General features: G+C 39.6%; 1 protein-coding gene across 2 annotated transcripts in view; it reads right to left on the bottom strand.

The window, feature by feature from the left end:
• Positions 1 to 15,083, bottom strand: part of ttbk1a (tau tubulin kinase 1a) — a 65,725-nt gene that overhangs the window by 9,730 nt on the left and 40,912 nt on the right. For both annotated transcript variants that reach the window (XM_075462542.1, XM_075462541.1), the window contains exons 13-14: positions 12,458 to 12,798; positions 9,665 to 9,846 (exon numbers count right to left, since the gene is read on the bottom strand). In XM_075462542.1, coding sequence (XP_075318657.1) covers positions 9,665 to 9,846; positions 12,458 to 12,798 — 523 coding nt within the window. The remainder of the gene's footprint in view (positions 1 to 9,664; positions 9,847 to 12,457; positions 12,799 to 15,083) is intronic.

The following is a 15,083-nucleotide window of genomic DNA, read 5'->3' as shown; positions in this document are numbered from 1 at the left end:
CTATGGGATTTATTTGAATAATGCAACGGGGCTAGGTCCACTTATATTAGTCATCTCTATCCAAAAAAACCCCCACAGCAATTCTTTATCGCCAAACATAGTCTGCACAAGTGCAAAGCAGTAGTAAATCTGGGCCTAAAACCATTCTAGTGGCCGCAAAAACACTTAACGCTAACATATTTATAATAACAGTGCCATGACATCATGCAGATGTTCAGCAGGAACAACGCTTATCAACGTGGTTAAGCATGTTAGCTTGCTGACATTTGTAAATAAGCAGTAAACACAAGTGCATCTGAAGGTGATGAGAATTCATGACTTCCTATTTGGTAACTGGGATCACGAAAGACTGGAGACTTACTGAAGTTATTAGAATAAACACACACAAAAAAACATAATACCAAACATCAGTCCACTCAAATATTTCACTCAGAAGCACAAATGTCTTTCTTAAATTCTTAGTGGTGCACTTTAGCCATTTTGACTCATCTTCTGGGAACCTCTGCGAGGTAATATCTTTACAGCTCAGTAGATGCCAACATATTTCAGTGGACTTAAATTGTTGGTCCCACTGACTGATATTGCCACTTGATGCAAGGCCCAGAATTTGCACTAAGCGAGTACACAAATGCATTCATTATGTTGCCAATGGACTCCACGCTGCTTCCTTTTGTTTCTTGTATGATTTTATGGCTTCCAAGTACTGAATTACTGCTACAAAACAGTTTCCCTTCAGAGAATTTTCAAGTCCATCTGATTTGTAAAGAATTAAGTCTCAAGATGTGTTCAGTAGACAGACATAAAACAGACAGCCTGTAGGTGTGATGTGCAACCTTTGATTTGCCAGCAGCATACAGAGACGACTCTGACCAACCAAATCTGATTAACCAAAAGTAAAAAGAGATCTTTCTTTCTGCGTCCTTTTTGAAAGATCTCATGCTGGCTTGCAGTATGCTTTGCAATTTTTCAGATTACCAACGTCGGAGTGCAACGATTTATAGACCAATTTTGTATGTCAAATTCTCTGCATTAGTATATGCAGAGAATGCACGGAATATATTTGCATCCCAACACTGTGTGTAAGCTATGAGGAAACAAAGTGAAAATCACCGAAAGTCCTGAAATTTTTATCAAGACCCAAACAAGAGATACAAAGATCACCTGACAAAGTGACATAAAAAAAAATAAAAAAAAATCAATAACTGCTTTCTTTATGCATAAAAAAAATCTAAAAAGTATTTCACATTGGGTTCCTTAACAGAAAAGAAAATTTACATAAGCCAGCTAAGCTAAACATGTTGTAGTCAAGTAATTTTCCAAGAAATTAAAGCAAAATCATTCCACTAAAATCAGCAATTGCTACATTTGCTACAAAAAAACCCAAAACAAAAACGATGTCTTTGTCATGATTTAGATATTCTGTTTGTTAATTGGTTTAGCACACACACACACACACACACACACGCACACACACACACACACACACACACACACCCACACACACAGGCACACAAATATGTGATTTTGTTGTGTGAATTTATTAGGCTCACTTAAATGTTTTCTAATCTTCTTCATCCATTTTTATTTCTGTCAGTTTTTCTTACCTTCAGCTACATTTCATAAAAAGTGGATGCTAAGATATGATGGCAATATTTTTATAATTGTAAATAGGTTATTAAATTTGTGAAATGTTTTTATTTCACTTTATGACATTTACTTTGTATATTCATTCATTAATTCTTTCATGAGTTTTTTTAGAAAGATTGCTCTGATTGCTATGTTTTTGTTTTGCAGTTATATTTTTGCGTTTTATGAGATATTTGCACTTTACAACCGAAAATGTATTTCTACTGAACTTCCAAACTAGTTTTCTTCCAAAAGAGATCCATGTTAAATCATTTATTCAGCCTTCAGGGACACCTCTTCAAACATTTCTTTCTTCATACACGACTTTTAATGAAGTGAGAAACAGGAGATATCTCTGTTTCTGTGCGGATGGAGGCATGTTGTGAAGCGACAATGAATGGCATATTGCTTCGATGGGCATGATGAATGGACTCTGGAGTCTCGGTGCAAAAACTGGATCGCTGGGACGACCTGCATTCCTCGACGATCACGCCGTCATTTTAGCCGAAAAAGATGAAAAATGCACAAAAACTGTAAAGCTTAACAGTCTATTAGCAGCCCCACTCAGTTTCACGGTCCTCTTCTTCAAAGGAACAATAACTATCCAGTTTCACATTATTTCCACCAGTTTTCCAGGTCTGTGGCATGTGCAACATCAGGTTTGCAGAGAGGCTTTTTAGAGTTTATTGCATGAAAAATATTTCCCATGTTCAGCACTTTCTCATCTTTCTTCGGATTCTCTGCTTGAAAAGTAGTTTGTAGAGACACTGAAGTGTGAAAGTGTAACAACATGTGTTTGCCAGCGCAGCAGTGCTGCTCTGTGCCAGTGATATGGCTTGTTTTTGTGATCTGGCTTTCTGTGTGCTGTATTTGTTATGTTTTCTTTATGTGTACATTCAAATATGCGTATGTAAATGCAGAGCTGGCCAGATATATCGAACATGCAAAACTAACTTCTTTATTTTTTGTTTTGTCGTTTCTTTTTTATTGCAGTATTTCCAGGTGTGCTCTTCATTTCTGACCCCATACCTGCAAATCCCAGAATGCCCCAGTTCACTGGAGCGGCTCTAAAGGAAAAGACAATTCAATAATTTGATGTTTTAGGGACACTTTAAGCCACTATATTTTTTGGCATTTCTTTGAAGACTAATCAACTAAATTTCGAAGATTTATGGAATAATCACTATTAAAACAAGTGAGTTAGTTTTCAGAATTACTGCCCCTCATAAATATAGCTGCATGGTAAGTGAACTACACTGTATGCAGTCTGCAGTTAGATGGAGCACCAGAGTAAGATAGGGGGAGGGGTGGCTAAATCCCAGCCCTGAAAATCGTCTGACTAACCCTGCATCGTTTTTTTTTGTGTTTTTACATATATAAGGTGTGTGTGTGTTTCTGATTTATTTGTCTATGTATCTATGGCTGTACACATCTGTGGTTTATGTATCCCTTTATGTCACATGTATGTGCGTATTCCGAGTCCATCTCTCAGTCCTCTCAGCTGCTGTTCTTGCTCATGAGCTTTGCTAACATCTGTTGCACCCGTGAGGCGTTCAGGATGGAGTGTCTGCTCCTCGGGCTGCCCGGCGTCGGCAAAGTGCCGGCGTGCCGTCGGCGGGTGGAGGAAGTGATGGGAGTGATGTGGGCGGGGCTGCTCTCGGCGGAGCGACTCCTCTGGATGAAGCTGCCTCCTGCGTGGGGATACTGCTCCGTCTCCAAGGTGGAGGAGGAGAAGACGTAGGAGGCCAGCCTCCTCAGCTGATTGGGACGTGGTTGATGCCTGTCATCCTCCAACTGCAAACAGACCAATCAGAGAAAAGGGGGGAGGTTATCATTTGGAAACTAACTTCTTTTAAAATTACAAAGTTTCCTGCAGCTATATCCCAACACTCTGATTTGACTTCCTGCCCTCGTCTCCTCCCCCTCCCTGACAGACGTTAGACATGAGCGAACTGATTAGTGCTCTCACACATCTAAAGCCTTCAGCTGATCAGTCATAAGGGGAGGAGCCTGGGGAGAGAAGCCGAAGGGGTGCTGGTGTAAATCTGGCATTCAATAGTTACAGTTATCAAATACTAGTTAGAAGCTACAAAAAAATGTCTTAACAGGACAGTAGAACTGATACTTATTAGCTGTGTGGGTTGCCAGATTAGTCAGACTAGCATCCCTATATCTGGAAAAATGATGATGAAAATATTTCCCCCCACAAAGAAGCTTGTTAAAAGAATACAAAGTCACCAGCATGAGCACTGCATACATTCTACATCACTAGTTAACAACAGTCTGAGCCTTGAGCAGTTCGAGATTTTCATTTCTGTAGAAAAATTTTACCATTGGAGATGCAAAAAGAATCAGGGAACTTAAAAGAGAGATGAAGTCTTCAAGCACACAAAACACAGACACACAACGGAAGGGAAAAGGGAAAGTAACATGTCTGAACAGAAGGAAAAGCAAGAGGAGGAACAGAAACTAAGTGAGAGAACAGAGGTAAAGGACTATTCCTAAACTGTGCTTACCCCGAAACATCACTTTATTTCTTCTTGTGTTGTCCCAATGGCACCCTCGCTCTTTTCTCTGTCTCCTCAGGTGAGTCAAACTTGACATACTGTGTACTTTTAAAGCGATAGATTGGGGGCAAAGGCGTCAGTAGTTATGTGGAAGTGGAAAAGGAATCGGAGAGGAATAAAAAAAAGAATGGCAGTCCTCGATGGTTGGCGGCAGACGAGCTTGTTCTGGGCCTATCGTGAAAGTTGGCGCAAAAATCAAAGCAAATCAAAGCAGAGGTTGCTAAAATATCACTAAAATGGATTTGTGCAGACGTTTTTCGCACCAATAAGACTTTAATGATAACACTAGGAACGTAGTGAGAAATTAGTGATGGGTGTTAAAATGTCCAGCCTTTAAACAGAAGCCACCAAGTATGGAGGACAAAACCTGACTGATTAGTAAATAAATGAATTAGTGCATGAATAAATCAAATGGTCACATAAATTTATAACTTAAAGGCAAAAATGGATAAAGAAAAGTTAAATTCACCACACCCATGAAGAAAATCCTGCTGAAGGAAATTAAAATAGAAATACAACGTAAAATCAATGTGAAATTCAAAGATTCCACATTCATTTTCCCAAGAGACTAAAATCTTGATAACTCCATATGAAATTTCACAAGAATTATAGAAATCACACACAAATGAAAAATAAAAGATTGAACCCATTAGATGAGACTTCAGAAATGATCAATAAATGATCACATTTTTTATTTACTTGGCCATTTTATTTGCTCATTCTTCCGTTTATTCCCTGACTTGTCAGATTTGGTCCTCCATCGCAACGAAGTTGTATAAAGAGGCTGTGGTATTTTTTTTAAGTATTATTTTTGTACTTATTTATTTATGCATGCATGCATTCGTTTATTCATTCATTTTTGTGTTTTCTGTTTTTGTCATTTTATTATTCTAAACTTTAATCTAGTGAGGTCCGGAAATTCTGAAGCACTTTATAGTAAAATAAAATAAATATATACAAACTTTTTTTTAACTTTATCTCTCAGGACTTCAGGGTCGCTGCATTTATTTGATATTTTGATCTTTTAGCCCACGGAGCAGATCCTTTGTAGTTTTAAATGAATATACACATGTAATGCTTTCAGTTCCTGACCATGTCCAGATGATAAAAGTTGCTTTATTGATGGTTCGGTGAATTCCTGAATTTGTTGCCTCAATGGTCTTCTGTGAGGCGCTTGTAATGAAACATATTAATTCGAAACACATTCATCAACGTTTGACTGCAGTCTGGGTGGAGGTGAGTATTTATGAGAAATAATGCTCAGTTTGTGCTTCTTAGTTGAACTTAAGGCTTCTCACTTTTAGGAATGATTGATATATTTTGTGTTGGTCACACCAAACTCAATACCAAAGTCTAATCTTATTTTCTTAAGTTGAGTTATCTTTGACTGAGTCATCGCGGTAGATGTTGAATGTATTTTACATTCAACATCAAACCATCAAGAGTTTATATTGCATTCTGATGAACTGATGCAAATAATCATCTACGGCTAATGGTAAATCAACTAAAAGTGAGAAACCTCTGACATTCCGTTTGAATTGGATTTACAAAAGAAACATAATATGTCAAGTATCATTGATCATTGATCACAAACCCATCTCTAAATGTTCCAAGGTGAAGCTAATCTGAAAACAGCTGTTATTGACCCAAAGCAGCAGACTTTTTACGTATTTCACCTTGTAAAACATGGAATTGCACAATGACAAAATCTAGGCCATATTTAGAAAAAAATGCAAATGTATCACCGACAATGGCAAATGTAAAACTGTATTTGACGTCAAATATACCAATCCTGATGATTTACTGCTCTAATTTGAAGCAGTTCCAAAACTCGCACTATCCTCTGACCTCACTGCCATTACTTAATTTACAAATAACTTCACTTTAACTCTAGGGCATATTCAGCAGACATTTCAAGATAAGAAAAACCAGTAAAAAAAGAACCAGTAGAAGTAGGGAAAATGTCTGCAAAATTCCAATAACCAATCTTGACTGAAGCACACTGAACAGAAAATTTACCAGCAACAAACAACATCCAATCGAGTTGAACCAACACCTCAAAGTCAAAACAAAGACAGTAAATAGTCACTGAAATGTTGACTGGCACTCACTGCAGACTGGACAAGTCACTCTGCCTTGTTTTACAATCCTCTCATTACTAACCTTAACCGTGACCCTCCTTCACATCCGTCTTCCTGCAGTTTCTGCTACTGTAAAAAGGGGTAAGCTGCAGATACTTTGCTCGCTCTGAAACAGTCAGTAACCAATACCAGCATTTTACTTTTTTTCCCCCTCAATTTGTATGTGTCCCTTCTTGTTACCCCAGTCCAAGAATGCACATTATTTATTACGTTCCTTTCACGAAGACAACTAGTGTAACTTTAAGACTAAAACCTTCATACCTTCATTGTGATAGTGATATAACTGTATCCGGGATGAACATTTTTGTAATTTGACATGAGGGTGGCAACACTCACACTGTTTAAATGTCTAAACCCAGACACAACGATGCAAAAGTGAGGCCATGTAAAAATCCACGATACAGCATTCACTCAAACTGCCAAGAATATTTCTTTTTAATTCAGAGGCAAAAGTTTGGCTCCCTTGTCAGAAATCCTTCCTGCAACATCAAACTGAGAGTGCTCAGAGTGTACTCCACTGCAGGTAAGACACCAACTACTTATAACAAGGTACTTCATACAACCACACTTAGAAAAAATAAACAAACAAGAAAGATTTTTCCTCATTTTTGCTTTCCTGAACTGTTTTTGTTTCACGCTGTATTTCTCCACTCAAAAAACATGTGTGTGTGTTATCAGTTTAAAACCAGGTTATGAAGCCATGCCACTTTGACTCTTACGTATTAGAGAACATATGAAAACAGCATAGCATCATTAATATCCCGACATAACAACAACATTACTGCAGGCTGGATCAAACAGGACATGTAATACTGCTACTGTTTCACATTCATTCCTGAAAAAAACAATGGTCCAAAATAAAAGTTGTGGAATAAAAACCAGAGATGGAAAAAAAATGAAACTCCAACTTAAAAAGAAAACAATACAACAGCACCGCTCTTCAAGCTGGACAGTACAAAAGAGCTTTTTGTGACTCACAAGCCTTCGTGGAGGAGACAAACCATCAGCATTATTCAGGGTCAGAATGATGCTGAAGGTGACAGCAGTAACGCGATATCAAGAGTCTGTTTGACTGAGTGGGCTGCTAACTACCGAAGTCTGACAGTTACAATGCATCAGCATTCAGAGCCTCTTCAACCTAAACAAAAAAAACTATTTGAGAAAACTATTGAGAAGAAGCTGCGACAACTTGTGATTAAAAATCTCCACAACGGCACCTAAACGTACATGATTTGCTCATTTAATGCCAACTCTTTCTTGCAAATTTAAGGTTCCCTGGCACCAATATTTTCTTATATAGGGTTCTGAGATACATTTTATAAGTGGAGTTCTGCCCAAGATCCCTTTTACATCATGCCAGTGACTAAGAAATGTTGCATAACTAGGTAAATGGTAAATGGATCTCTTCATTCCTCAAAATTCAATATTTCCAAAACAGGCTCCATACTGAATAAATCTGACAATGCAAGCTTGGTGCTCTACTATGTAGTCAGACAGAGGAGAGTTTGCCACTAAAGGAGTAGGCAAAAAAAGAAACACTTTTTTAGTAATAGCACTACAAGATTAGCCACATGACTCACTTGATGCTTTGGCAGAAAAGAAATGAACTAATCTGCAATCTGATCGTAAGCAACTTAATAGGATTCATATTCAGACTGAAATGAGCATTCCGTCTGACGGTGGATCTTTTAGCTGGTGGTGGTCTAACCAGCCGCGGCCGCTGTATTTGGGCAGGATGGGCAGAGCCCCGCCTTCCACACCCCCAACCTTTCTTTTATAGATAAAATATAGATAATTATAAATTATAAATAAAATATTTATTTCAACTTCAATCACAGTGGGAATCGTATTACACCATATTGTGGCTTGTGACGGACTTTGCGAGTGGAATCTGTTTTTATTTTGGCTGAAATATAGCCTACCTCCAGTGTGGCTGCTTAACGTTAGATCTATGGCCACTGGCCAGGGCAGATGCCTGGTCTGCCCTCAGCTAAGCCCGGCTCTTTGCAAAATGGGAAACTGGGAGTGATTTAATGAAATATCTTAGCTTGATGAGCAAAGCAATGTTGAGACAGTAAACAATGTGTTGACAGCTTACATGTACAGTAGGTTACTTGTCTGCTAGCTTAGGTTGGAGCACTCTCGGTGTGTGTGACATGAAGCATTTTTCGGAAAAGGCAAAAAAACACGAGTCCAGCAAGGCACATCTGAATTGTGCCATGAAATTAGCCATGCTAGGTAATGCTTTGCGACAAGTTTCCCTCTAATTGAAACGTAGGCAGTATTAATTCCTTTCACAAACTTTCTCTTTGCTCATATTCACGGGGCTTTTGTGTTTGTTGTATGGCAGACTTTTATGCGAGTGCGCACATCCCCCCCTGCGTATGGTTGCATAGACTATTGGCCTATTGCGTATGCTCCATAAAAGCTTGCATTTTGATAACGCAGATCATCTGCCCCGCCTATTTTCCAGCCCACGAGCCGCTACTGGGTCTAACTACGAGTAATTTTTCAGCTGCTGAACAGTGCTGCCATAAAGCTGCAGACAAACTCTAGCAGAAATCTGTTGGTCTGTTTGATCCTTTAAAAGACAGCTCCAGCATTGGTGCAGATGTTTTGTGCATTTTTCAGAAGACTCCCTGGATATTGTGCTGCGCATAGAAAGTAACTTGGACTTGATCTAAATTCAAAAATGATTTGTTGTGTGGTTTTGACCACTCACCTCCCTGCAGGCAGTTGATCACTCGCCTGACTGCAGGGAGGTGAGTTGTAAACCTGCTTACTGGGTATATGAGAGCCCAGTTTCTTGGATGAACAACTCCATGCATGTCAGGGTGCCAAGATGGAACCATGATGACATCAGCCTAACCAAATCACACAACAGTATGAAGACAGCTATAATGCTGACTCATCATCCCATCTAAGTTGCAGAAATATTAAATCTATTTTAAATCTAAATTCTGCAAATATTAGCTTTTTTATTTTTTTTATCCTGCAATTTATTCATTATCTACAACTTAAATTGTCTTCTGCAGCTATTTTATAGTAAAGTATAAAACTGCAAAATCACTAAAACATTCATAGAAATTAAGAGGAATAAAGAAGGAGTTAACGAAACCTCTGATCATGCTGGACTTGTCCTTTAAGCTGTATGTTTGCTGGTGGAAACATGAAGTATAATGGCTGCTGCACCTCATTATGACAGCATCTTGGATTACCAACCAATCATCAGAGAGTGAATCTGTATGGCTGCAATCCACTCCACTCATCTGTCCACCAACATGCCATCAGAGAGCCGAGCTCTCCTCTGATTAGCTCGCTGAGCCTTACCGGTCTGTGAGGTCCAGTCGGCTCCGATTCTCTCCGGCGAGGCCGCCCTGATGGCAGCGAGTGACACGGCGACTGTGCAGGGCTCCCGCCACTCCTCCTCGACACCTCCTCCTCAGTTAAAGTAAGCATTCCCCGGCTGCTCTCCCTGGTATGAGACTTTGGACGAACCACCAGCTCCCCACCTGAAGGAAAATCAAATGTCAGACATGACGCAGGTTCTAACAGATGATACTAAAGCAAATATGATGCATTAAAGACTCAACTGATGATTTGTATTAAGTACATCATCTCAAATCTTATTTTTTTCATATGTCTCTATTATTTTTCATCATGTATTTTGGGAAACATAAAATTGGAGGGAGGATTAGTGTGTGTGTGTGTGTGTGTGTGTGTGTGTCAGTATAGGTGAAATAAAATAGAAAGTTAACATAATGCTTTGGTCACCAGCAATTCTCTGCGACTTTTCATCCACCTGTTAACTTCGGGCTTATCCTGAGTACCAGCTTTCTATGAGGAGACTATGAGGAATCATGTGAGCTGAAGGTCTTATGTTACAGAAGGAAAGAATCTCTTCAAAGAACGGAAACAGCTCATGCCGTTTATGTGGCTGTGATATTGGAAAAAAGAATGGAGCTCCACTGATTGCATATAAATGGTAAATGGACTGTACTTGTATTGCGCTTTTCTAGTCTAGCTGACCACTCAAAGCGCTTTTTAACACTCCATGCCACATTAAAGGGATAGTTCGCCTCTTTTGACATGAAGCTGTATGACATCCCATATCAGCAACATCATTTCTGAACATTTTCTTACCCCCTGCTGCGTCCTGTGAGCCGAGTTCTAGCCTCGTTTTGGCGCTGACGAAAGTAGTCCAGCTAGTTGGCTGGGGCTAAACAAATAAAGCGTTTTGCTTCTCAAAACAATATGCGTTCAAAAGAGTAATACATTTGCATCACAAAATCGTTTTGCATGAAAAAGTCAGACCTCGCATCGCTTGGCGCTATTTTTGCCTCCCTTCATATCAATGCGTTCAATGTAAACTGTGCAGACCGAAGTGCAGACCGAGCAGTCCCCTGCTTCCGAGCAGCAAACACCGTAACAGGTGCGGCTATCGCTAGGTGGCTGGACGCATTGATATGAAGGGAGGCAAAAATAGCGCCAAGCGATGCGAGGTCTGACTTTTTCATGCAAAACCATTTTATGATGCAAATGTATTACTCTGTTGAACGCATATTGTTTTGAGAAGCTAGACGCTTTATTTTTTAAGCCCCAGCCAACTAGCCGGACTACCTTCATCAACACCAAAACGAGGCTGGAACTCGGCTCACAGGACGCAGCAGGGGGTAAGAAGATGTTCATAAATGATGCTGGTGATATGGGATGTCATACAGCTTCATGTCAAAAGAGGCAAACTATCCCTTTAACCCATTCACGCACAAACTCGTACAGCATGTCTTTAGTCTATACAGCTACGTGCTTCCTACTACATTCACACACATTAATTTAACGTGGGGTTCAGCGTCATGCCTAAGGACGCTTTGAGGGGAAGCCACCGATCTTCCGCAAGTGCTCTTCCTCCTGAGCTACAGCTGCCCCGTGTGCACTTGACAAGATCAGTTATTTGCAAGAAAAAGTCAATCATAAACTTGAAACACTCGTAAAGTACAAAAATAGGGTATAAACTGTCCGGGACAAAATGTACTGATAGAACTGCAACACATCTGCATGCGGCATTGTGACGCAGGACTCTACAGGTTGCTCTGCACAAGAAGTTGAAATGACAATAATCATGTCACAGTGGACTATTAGAAAAACTGAGCTCGAATGAACTGTATGTGTCAGTTCCTTGGCAGCTAAATTTGAAACACCATGCTGCACAAAACATTCAGGTTTTTTTCTATTGTAACTGTATTTATGATAAATGCTTTGGTAATATATGCACAATTTTCAGAAATAACTATGTTTTGCTTTATTATAAAGGAAGGGTTTAAGATTAAGGGATTCATGAATTGAAAGTCAGTGTTTATGAAAAGCTGTATTTTGCACAAGGATTTTTACTCTTAAATTTTTTTTTACTCTTAAGACTTCTCTTGTGACTGCAGTTATACAGTACAGTTGAGACAGGAAGAATAATTTTAAACTGGTTTGAAGTTTCTTTGAATGTCAAATTAAGTGGTGCTTGGTACATTTTTCAGAAGGAAGTAATAGTTCATCTTTGGTCCTTCAAAAATAACAAATTTCTCAGTCAAACAGGCCTTTTATTAAACCTAAATACTTTATGGATGTATACCAAAATCATAGAATGTCACTTGGAAAAAATATATATATATATATATATATATATATATATATCATAACTCAACTCAACTTTATTTATAAAGCCCTTTAAAACAGCCGTGGCTGAAACAAAGTGCTGTACATGAGTAACAACACGAAATATGAGTCAACAGGAGGGGATTCACAGGAGCCACTGGGACCGAACACCATCACTTCTGTCTTATTCTCGTTGAATTTTAAAAAGTTTAAGGACATCCAGGCTTTAATGTCTTCAAGACATAACGGAAGTGGTTTCAGAGAGAAAGCATTTTTCTTATTTAGGGTAAGATAGATTTGGCTGTCATCAGCATAACAATGGAAAGAGATACCATGCTTTCTCAGGATGGAACCCTGATGAGAGTAGTTCTTTCAAATGATGTAGTCCTGCTGAAAAAACTGACTTCACTTGAATCATCTCACCCATTTTCCTAAAAGCACATCTTTCTTTTAATTTCTGGTCTAAACAGAAGCTCCTACCTCCAGCCCTGAGCCTCCTCCTTTCCTCCTGTTCCTCCAGTGGGCGGAGCTCCTCTGGCTCCTCGTCAGTGGTTCCTGACGTGGTTGGAAGGAAGTCCCGCAGCTCTGCCTCCTTGTCAATGATCACCCACTCTTTGCTGTCAAAGTCCTCCTCCTCAGCTAGTGGGACGGAGCGAATGAAAGCGTTGCTGTGCGCCTCTTGGTCGACAGACGCCGCCGACACCTCTTGGCGTCCGCTGACCTGACGATCTCCACGGCAACCAGGATCAACAGACAGCATTTGAGCTGGCTGAGAGGAGTACGCGTGACGAGATGGAGAGCCCAGGATGTCCATCCTAGACCTGGAAGACACACAAAAATATTTAGGGACAGAAAGAAATGCAAATGTGATCGTTTGCAACTCAACAAAAGAGGGTTTCACTGCCAGAAATGAATTAAGTCAAGCAAGATAAGTCTTAGTCTTAGTCTGCTTGAAGTCTAAATCCAGTCAGGACCAACATAAATCCTACATTTTTAATTTGAATGAAATAACACCTCCAGTCCTTAGATGTTCAAATCAGGCCGCAGAACAGTCGAGAAATTTCTGATCCAAATCCTGAAGTTTAAAGTAATACTATGTAACATTTCTACCTTAAAATAACAGCTTGAAAAAAATTGTGCAGCTTGAATGAGTTTTAATATTACGATTGGCCTGTCTCCTATGCCCTTCGGGGGTCTGAGTTGGAATAACTGCGCTATGTAACTTCGCTGGACCGGCCCGGGAGCTGAGCGGAAGTACTTCGACTTGCTTTCTGGCACACCTACTGCAAAAACAAATAGACCCCTCTCACGCTCCCAGGTATAAGGCTAAGCTAGCGCAACATTTTCAGTACGATCATCATGGCAGAGGCACCGAAGAAACAGAAGAAGACGTTGACAGATGAAGCAAGGAAGAGAAAGAGAGAGGCCGACAAAGCAAGAGACCGGACTAGAGTTGCTCTCGGAACAGCTTTTACTCGTTGGCGAGAGCTGAAAGAAACATTTGGATACAAGTTCGATTCAGAGCTAGCCACCTTTCTGCTGGATTAGTAAGTAGCTTATTTGCTGCCATGCTTTGTGCTGTGTTGTACTTGCTTGATGTTTCACTGTGTTCGGAAAGTGACTCGCTAGTTTGTTATAACTGAGGAAAAATATTTTCAACCGATTTCGCTAGGTTTAGCCGCTAGCGAAAGGGTGTTGTATTTACGACAGTGTCGTAACCGTACATTACCTCCAAGCCTGTAGGGGGAGCTCCATAATGGGCTTTTTGAGAAGTTACATTGTATTACTTTAAGCCCACTCTAAAGACACTTTAAACAGGATCAAGTGAAGTTGAAACACAGGCAAAAATGTTAAGACCAAACGAAATATTAATGTGAGGATTTACTTTCATGATTTTGTGGCGTCAAGCCTGTCTGCAACAGCCAATCTGATATTTTACTGTCAGTCCAGCATCTTACAGCAACTCTGCTTCACAGCAGGAGCGGTGACGAGAGGGGCTGGCCTTTGGCCAATCAAATGGCAGCATATCTAACCTTGTCGCAATGCAGGTTACACTGAACATTGCGACGAGAGGGCACGTTGGAAAATTAGTTCTCTACAAATGTTTAATACTATGAATGAGTTTGTGAAGAATATTATATTTAATGCATTATGTTTAAAAAAAAATTATATTATCATATTATCAAAAATATTGGTAGGGACAACTGTCTTTCCCAAACTTCGGTCCCAAACTTTGTCCCTATGCAAACTTACGCCCTTGGTCCTTAAGTTATCTAACAGTCAAGTCAAAGGACACATTACTGTAAATTAAAATCCAGATACCGAGTCAATATGAACAAGTCCATGTTACATCTCATGTTCAACAAGACTCGGGCCAAGATCAAGTAACGTCACACATTTTGTTAAAGGTAATCAGATGAAAGGGGGGAAGTTCTAATCAACTTTTAAGTCACTTGAGGTCCAAGTCAAATCTACAGTTCCAAGTATCGTTCCAAATATCATACGAAGTCCTTGGTGAACTTGCTGGAGTAAAGAAAGTCAAGTCCAAGCCACATTACATGCCATCATAAGAAATTTAGAAATCAGTTTAATCACATTCAGGTGGCCTTTAAAACAAAACCTCCTTTGATCAATTATCTTCACTCTCCGCAATCTATTTTTAAATTTGGATTTGATTTGATCACATTTAAGAGTGACGATACAATCCTAGTAGCTAGTTTTAATACCAACACTGAGTACAACAATGCAGAGATTAGTTGCTAACGATACAGTCAAAATCCATTTTAATCTCTGGTATAAATAGAAATTTTGATTATTGGTATGTAATTTGGGCCTCAGTTAAAGCAATACTATGTAACTTCTCAAAAAGCCCATTATGGAGCTCCCCCTACAGGCTTGGAGGTAATGTACAGTTAAGACACTGTCGTAAATCTCTTTCTCTTCCTTGCTTCATCAGTCAACGTCTTCTTCTGTTTCTTCGGTGCCTCTGCCATGATGATCGTACTGACAATGTTGCGCTAGCTTAGCCTTATACCTGGGAGCGTCAGAGGGGTCTATTTGTTTTTGCGGTAGGTGTGCAAGAAAGCAAGTCGAAGTACTTCCGCTC

Source organism: Odontesthes bonariensis, chromosome 4 (genome assembly GCF_027942865.1).
Source record: "Odontesthes bonariensis isolate fOdoBon6 chromosome 4, fOdoBon6.hap1, whole genome shotgun sequence".
In the NCBI taxonomy this organism is placed as follows: Eukaryota; Metazoa; Chordata; class Actinopteri; order Atheriniformes; family Atherinopsidae; genus Odontesthes; species Odontesthes bonariensis.
This window is presented reverse-complemented; position numbering and strand designations above follow the sequence as displayed.